Here is an 8366-nt window from a genome sequence, read left to right on the forward strand (position 1 = left end):
AGTTCTAGTGCCAGTGCTAGTGCAAGTTCAAGAGCTAGAGCAAAAGCAGCTGCAACTGCCACTATCCATGGTTCAACACAAGGAAGAAGTACAAGGTCTAGTGCAACAGCTCATGTTGGAGGGAAAAATGCAAGCTCAAGTGCAAGTGCTTTAAGATGAAAATTCAGAGGTGGATATGCTCCTGTTTGTCTGGAATAATTGGTAGTAGAGTTTTTGGAATGAAAGAATTCTGGCTTGTTTTGGTACTTTTTTATGAATTGCAGACTATCATTTTGATCCATTATCCAGATTGTTATATTTGGTGTCATTTTGTGTTGTTACCATTTTATTATGATCATACAATATTTATTGCAATCTTATTTCCAAATCCACATTAAGCTAACCTTAACAAAAAAAATACAAAATATTGATTACCACAATCAAACTTTCTTCATTCATAACAACAAAATATGGCAGGAATTAACTACATTACATTCATCTGCCTAATTGAAGTTGACAGAAACTAAAAGAGTACAAACACCATTCAAATACAATACACGCTTCACTTGACCAAGAGAACAATGAGCACCAAGAGGAAGAAATCGCAGCAACCCAACTAACATGAACATATCCAGTGGAAAGTGAAGCACTTGAAGTGGAAAGTGAATCGTTCTTGGTCTCTTGCACCTTGGACAGAACTTCTGCTTCTTCATGTTGCCTCTCAACACAATCGTAGCTACTGTAACTTACACCTATGTCACCAAATGATTCACCTTTACCTCCATTTGGTAGCAAACTATAGCTTTGGGGTTTACACTAACGAAAAAATTCACAGTGATTCTTCGCACAACAGTAATACAACGTTCCTTTTGATTTTTTTTTTTTCAGAAACCACAACCCTAATATCGGCCAAAATCTTGTAGAAACAAGTTGGTGTGTTTGGATACCTTAAATCCAAGTTGAGTTTCGTGGATTTTTTGCATCTGCTTTGAGATTGAGATTCCATTGCTGCTGCCTTCAATTACTATTCCTACTCTGATACAGCCAAACAAAACCCAACGACTTGTGAAAGAAAGAGAAAACAATAAAAAAAAAGAAAATAATAAAAGGCAATTAAGTCAGACCATATACAAAAAGTACCAAAAATCAATAAAAATTCGCATGTACAACGCGTGTACTCACACCACCAGTTGAAGAGGGCCGTGTGCCAAAATTTTAAAATCACGAGAAGCATTAAGCTAATTGATTTATCACAGGGTTTTACGACAATTAGAACTTTTACATATTTTCCGGTCCAAATGTAAAAATCCCAAATTGATGATATAAAATTAAATCCCCAAAACGTAAAATTTGCAGAAGGAAGCACCATAGCTATGACCTATATGCTTGCCCAAACCTTGTAGAAATGGAATGATCAAAGCAGCGGAGAAGAGTGGACAGATGGCGGCAGCCATGACTGCATCTTGTGTCTTTTGCCAAATCGCCAATTCTTCCACTTCCGTCACTCTCCTTCATCAGGTCCTTTTTTCTTCCATGCCTCTACCAAGTTGATGCATTTTATTGTATAAACCCATTTTATTGATTGATGTAGGATGATAAAGTTGTTGCTTTTCGAGACATTAATCCTTCTGCTTTCAGGTTTCTCCCGATTCGCTATCCCGGTTTGGTTTGCTTCTTTTTTCTCATTTAAACCAGAAATCTCAATTTTGAAGCTGTATTTGTCTCGTTAATTGTTTTGACTTTCAGATGGTGCTTTGCTTTCTACTTTGAGTATTACTGTGTTCCTACTTATATTTTGAATTATCGTTTCCTCTTCCTGTTACAGTTATAGTTATAGTCAGATTGATCATGATATGTTATGATTCCCTTCGGCCCCATAAGAAAGGGTGAAAAAGGTTTTACCAGAGAATAACAAGTGCTGATCGATGTTTAACTCCTGCTAAATGAACCTCTTTTGAAGTGAGAAAATCGGTCCTCCTATATTATGATTTTGAAGTTTGAATCCATATGGATTATACTTTGGGAGTTGGGATTTAGGTTCGGCAGTGCGCTTCTTTATCACAATGTAGCCTGTGGAATGGAATTTAACTAGCTGTCTAAAACTCCCAAGGATATTCTGAGTGTTGGCTGAGCTGCTTGGGACTCAATTTCTTGTCGAGTGTATTACCTTCTCTGAATATCTTTGTGTAACGCCGTGATCTCTTAATTTGTAGGGCCCTTAGTCAAATTCCGAAACACTCGATGAAAAAACTAAAATGCTGAATTTTTCTTGTAGAATACACTGGAGACGTCTGCCGGGTTATGTTGACTTTGGTTTCCACGATGATGATTTTGTAGGCACGCCTAAGAGGGGGGCATATTGGTTATTTAAAAAATTGCATGGCTCTTGGTGTAGTTAAATATGCTTAAACAACTTGCGGTTTAAGTGATAAAATTTTACCTGATACAAAATGATGATAATACGGAGAGCACTGGTTACAATCCATAAACAACGAATATAAACTATGTGAGGTTGAGCAAAAGCTAGACTCGTTAAAGAAACTTGTTACACGTAATGTACTTGAAGCTCGTGTCTCTTAAGTGCATTGAACAAACATTATAGGCGAATAAAACAAGCACTTGAAGGAGACAGCAGAATTTGTAGTTGTTCGACTGAGCATGTCCCCAACATATTCCAAGGCTACTATGTGAGGCTCCTCACGCCAGGATTTTATAAACCACTCGTCCCCTTGGCCTATGGGCTGGAGGGATGGTAATCATTTTGGCCTTATGGACTCAACCTACAATATTTTTCACTATAAACGAGAGCCTATCCTACAAGCTCAATTCTAAACCATTTAAACCATCCAACTTTATGGTGTTGGAGGAGTGACCCATCAATTAATTATTGAGTGATACACAGTTTCACACTCGTTTTGGAGGCTTATGAATAGGTGTATTAACCTGTTACCTCCCGAAGAAAATAAAACAATCTATAGTATGGTTCATGGTTGTAATATGAAATGGATAGCTCATTCTTCTTAGGTGTATTTGGAAGAACTTAAAATAATGGGAGAATGCTGTCACCCAAAGTAATTGTTTTTCTTGGTTAACAATTACAGCTATAAAATTTTAGCAACTTATTTGGCGTCCAGATTTTGCATTTAATAAACTTAGCTGTGCTAATCAATGCATTGGAAATTGCTTAAGTTCACTAATATAAAAAAGAATACTCCCTTCGTCCCAATTATATGGTCCACTTTGTTTTTTTTCACACAAATTAAGAATACTATTTGAAAAACAAATTATACAAGAAAATTCGTAATGCACCCTTATTTAATGATATTGGGAAAAATTATACACATTAAACAGGGGTATATTAGTAAAAAGGTTTATTAAATGTAGAAAGTGGACTATATATTTGGGACGGAGTGAGTATCATTTTCATTTTCATATTATTTAAGTTTCAGCATTAGTGTTAGCTTTATTAGCTATTTTATTGCTTTGTGGTATAATAGCGTATTGTTTTTACTTTAGAATTTAGATCCTTTCAAAGTTTTCTTGTTCATAAGAATTTTGATAGCATATGAAAAATTAACTTCACACATTCATCAAAATTCAACTGATGCTTTCTTTGAAACAAGAGGCATGGACTGAAGCAGGCCAATCCGAAAATAAGATCAACCGAAGCAAAATTGGAAGACAAGAGTGCTTTAATTTTCTTTCTTGTGCACTCTTTGTGCTCATAAGAATTCGTTTTAATATTGATGCGAGCACATTTATTTTCTTGTAGGCATTATTTGGTGATTCCAATTGAGCACATACCCACTGTCAAAGACCTTCAAAGGAGATCTGTAGACTTTTCATTGGGTAACTAATCGGCATTTTTTGTTTAGGCTTTATGTTACATCTGGGAAATTCCATATTTCATGTGGCTGAATTCTACACTTATCTTTGATTCAGTCAATCACATGTTGACTGTGGGTACAAGTCTCCTGCAAAGAGATGCACCTTATGCGGAGAAATATAGGTATGTTTTTGTGAAGAGAAAAGTTGAATCTTTAGTCCCTTTTTTTTTTTGTAAAATACCATTGGATTGTGGAGTTCCAATGAACTAGTATCTCTTGAGGTGTGCCTGTAAGCTGTAATAATTGATTTAGTCACCTACCTTATCGAGACGGATAACTATTATTTTCCAGACATAGCATATTCCCCTTGTATCCTATGGGATGGGATTTCAATATGGTTCGCAAGGAATTTGTTTTTAACAAGATTGCAAAAATTTGACACTGTTTGATAAATTTCCTTTCAGATTTGGATTTCACCAGCCTCCATTTAATAGCGTCTATCATTTGCATCTCCATTGCTTTGCACTTCCATTTACACCCAGGTGAGATGTTTGATCCGATTAACATTATAAAACAAGTAGTTTGGTTGTATATCTTCATTTATAAGTTTCATTCTAGAGTTTTCCATACTCTATTTGATGGTAAAATTCAAAAACAGATGGAAAAGCATAAAATACTCGTCCTTAGGACCGATTGGTGGATTCATTGAAGTTGAGAAGCTGTTGGAAAGGATCAACCCTGCATTGTCCCCAAGTCATTGATTTTGGTTACTTCAATCGATTTGCTTTGGCAATTTTGTATAGCTTATTGTTTTGAATGTAACACTTGGTTATTTTTTGTTCTTGTGGGTAAGTTGGTGGGGGCGATGGAGACGGTTTATTGAATCAATAAGCCAAAGAGTGGAAGAGGATAACTTCAATGTAACCAAAATCTACTCCTTTTTCCATGACTGAGATGTCCTTATCAGTTTATCCAAACTCTGATATTTGAACTTGTGAAGATTTCTTTGAAAGAAAGTAGTACTGTATTTGAGGATGATGTGGTATGATATCCAATCTGTGCACATGTTCGGCTGTTGATAAGTTCTTTTCTACCATTGGGGTGAATGATATGGGCGAGCTTTTAGGTTCAGATATATTTGGTAAAAGTAATAGGAAGCACTTCTCAATTTTACTGCAGATCATATTTTAGTAGACGAACCTGGCTCAATTGCTAGTTAATAAATTTTAAAAGGAAGGTTTTCTTATTTTTTTCTTTAAAAAAAATATTTGTGTATGTAGATTTTAATAAATTTGTTCATTTATAAAATGAAATTAGTTATTTAGTTATGTTCATAAAAAAAAAAGAAAAAAATAACCTCCAAATTTCGACCATAATTTCAAACCTTTTGGCTTTGGTTATTTTCTAACCATGTTTTCTTGGACAAATAACCACCTGTATAATTGTATTTAGTAGAGATTATTTGTTTAATTAGACGTTGAGGAAAGCCTATAAATTTTGAGTGTTTTAGTCATGGTGTGTCTATATAAATGAAAAGATTTAGAATTGAGTTAATATTATAAGTAGAATAGGTCTTTAATGCGAGGATATCACAAATTTATTCGACTCATTTAAATGAAAAATAATACTTTTGATATAAAAAAATAATATTTTTTCAATTGTATCGTGACATCGTGTCATATGATTTTTTATATTAATGCTAAAATTTTGATGTTTACCAATATTAATTATTATTATTATTATTTTTTTTTTTTATCAACGAAAAGTGGTAAGAACTTTTGGTTGCCATGCCGCGTTATACCCGAGGTGGACAAGAACACCAAAAAAGTAGAAAGATAGAGAATACATTTGTAAAACAACATACCAAAACTGTTTCCAAAAAAAAAAAAGGGAAAAAAGAAACCCTACACACCAAAACTTGAATGTCTATAAATATTTTTCTAACTTTTTATGTTTTAAAAAAAAATCCAGCATGCTCTAAATGGTATTAGCCCAAAAGGGCCCTTCAATTTGTTTTGCATTGAAATATTTGTTGTCCTTATTAGTTATTACCACCAAAAACATTAGTTTTCGAACCAGCACTTCCGATCTTTTATTATTCCCCAAAATGCCTTGAAAGTGTTTTCGTAAGAATGCCTGATTTGATAGTTCTTTTCAAAAAATTACCAAATGTTCTTATATAAGATTTAATTATAAATTTAACGCAATGTATTGGATAGTTTACTATTCTTTTAGCAGGACCATGATTGAAACAAAATATACAATAAAATGGACATGTCTAGGCTTTTCCACGAAATAAAAAATTTTAAATAAATAAAAGCTATATCTAGGTATGTGTGCACATTATGCTGTTTGCGAATGCGATCATCTATTTTAAATTTTCTTTGAGTACGTCCAAAAATTAAAAAAAATACATATACAATTGGACTGAGGTCGGAAGCTTTAATTTCCGAAACTTTAAAGAATGCATGCATGTCTATAGTTGTTCTCTTAGCTTTTTCCATTTTTTTTACTTTGGTTTTGTTTTGGTTGCTGTTGATCTTTTAGTTAGGGCTGCAAGTATTTTGATTACCTAATTCATTAGTAACCATTAACCAACACCAATAAGATGAGTGCAAAAATAACCAATAACAATAATAATAATAATAATAATAATAATAATAATAATAATAATCCATCTCCATGATTTTATGCTACGTACATTTGAAATAAAATTGTCTTATATTTTAATACAAAATGGTTTAGATATTGATGAAAAAAATTTGAACATGTTCGTATTAAAACATAAAAAAATATGTCGTTTAAGACGACCTCCCTTCATTAACCCGTGTCATGTATAATTAATTTTTTGTGATCATAGTTCGGTAGCGAAGTGGGGCTAATAGAATAGAATACGCATATATGCATTATATATTTAAATGGAAAAAAAAAAATTTAGTGACACAATTTTATGTTAATGATAAGATATTGATTGATCATTTATTTTTATTTTGTTTAATATTTGTTTCAAATTTTATAAATGATTAATATAATTTTATACATCATTATCTTATCTAAGTATTTTGATTTATTATATTTATATTATTCATCCTTCACATACCATCCACAAACCAAACAGTATCATAGTATCTTAAAATCCAATATATGTATCTTTCTAAAATATATAGGAAAAATTGTTTTTTTAGTCATGTATGTTTGTCAGTTTTCGATTTTGGTCCTTTATATTTTCAGATTTTAGTTTTAGTCAGTTATCTTTATTTTTTGGCAATTTTAGTCTTTTTCTGATGTGATGCTGATGTGGCACCAATACAGTGCTGATGTTGAGTTAACGTGTATAGTGCCACATAATCATTTTCGAATAAAAATGACTGAAATTACCAAAAATCGAAACATGCAAGACTAAAACTGAAATATGAAAACATAGAAGACCGAAATCATAAAATGACAAACATAAATGATCAAAATTGCAGTTTTCCCTAAAATATATTATAATTAATCGTTGTATATTCTGTTTACCACAACTACATTGATATACTATATATTATTTTGAAGCTCTCAATTCTTATATTTAATTGAGGTTGTGGTTTAAAGAACAGAACTGTATTATTAGTAGCACTGATGATAAGATAAAAACATTGCAAGTTTGGTAGAATGTAATGATTATTGTAGGGTCTATAATTATTTGCCTACTTGGAATTTATAGCTCTTTGACAAATGATAATTCTTTAATTAATTACATGATTTAACAATCAACCATGAACACGCCTAATTGTTTTTATTATTAATTTATCCTATATCAGAAATATTTCCCCAATATAATATTATATATAAATATACTATAGGCAAAACACAAGTGTTTCATGTGTAAAAACTCAACGATAAATCCAGAGCATAGAGATTTGAAATAGTGATTATTTTTATTTCGGTGAGAAATTTTTTTTAAAAAAAAGAGTAGGTGTGTTGATCAGTTTAATTTGAATGAAAAACTTAAAATAAAAAATGGATGAAGATTAAATTTGTAATATAATATATTTCGCTTCGATAGGTTATATATTTACTATTACGTATATTGCAATATAGAAGTAGGATACATGCCATAATCTAATATATGTGTGGATAGTTTTATGGTAAGGTATGACATATATGGGATACAAGTTGTTTTGTCATTTCAAATATTTAATGGCCGAATTAGATGGTTGATATAAGATTTATCCCAGGCAATTTGCATTCAACTTTATTACATTGTATGTATTTGACCGTCTTTTTATTTGACATGTTATAATATTTACACTTATAAGAAAGATGAGTGTCAAATGTATAAGGTACAGAGAGGATAATGCAAATAAGCGGATTTATTCTATCTTCTCACATAACCATTAAATTGTATTCATTGGTAATGTTATATATAGCAATGAAATTTGTGTCAAATATAAATTGATAAGCTGGCGAAATTTGAATTTGAGGGAGATATGTGAATATATATAAAAATGTGGCTCCACCACGGTACCATCTGGAACCAATCAAACGTCTTTTTGTGGGTAAAGTTAGTGATTATTATTT

The 8366-nt window shown here is 31.9% G+C and overlaps 1 protein-coding gene across 1 annotated transcript; it reads left to right on the top strand.

The window, feature by feature from the left end:
* Nucleotides 1–1312: 1312 nt before the first annotated feature.
* LOC140893041 (bifunctional adenosine 5'-phosphosulfate phosphorylase/adenylylsulfatase HINT4) lies at nt 1313–4883 on the top strand. The gene is made up of 6 exons (XM_073302116.1): nt 1313–1497; nt 1571–1617; nt 3752–3828; nt 3922–3988; nt 4271–4348; nt 4465–4883. The coding sequence occupies exons 1-6, from the start codon at nt 1390–1392 to the stop codon at nt 4565–4567; spliced, it is 480 nt and encodes a 159-aa protein (XP_073158217.1). The 5' UTR covers nt 1313–1389; the 3' UTR covers nt 4568–4883.
* The last annotated feature ends 3483 nt before the right edge of the window (nt 4884–8366 follow it).

The sequence above is a fragment of the Henckelia pumila genome, chromosome 1, assembly GCF_033568475.1.
Source record: "Henckelia pumila isolate YLH828 chromosome 1, ASM3356847v2, whole genome shotgun sequence".
In the NCBI taxonomy this organism is placed as follows: domain Eukaryota; kingdom Viridiplantae; phylum Streptophyta; class Magnoliopsida; order Lamiales; family Gesneriaceae; genus Henckelia; species Henckelia pumila.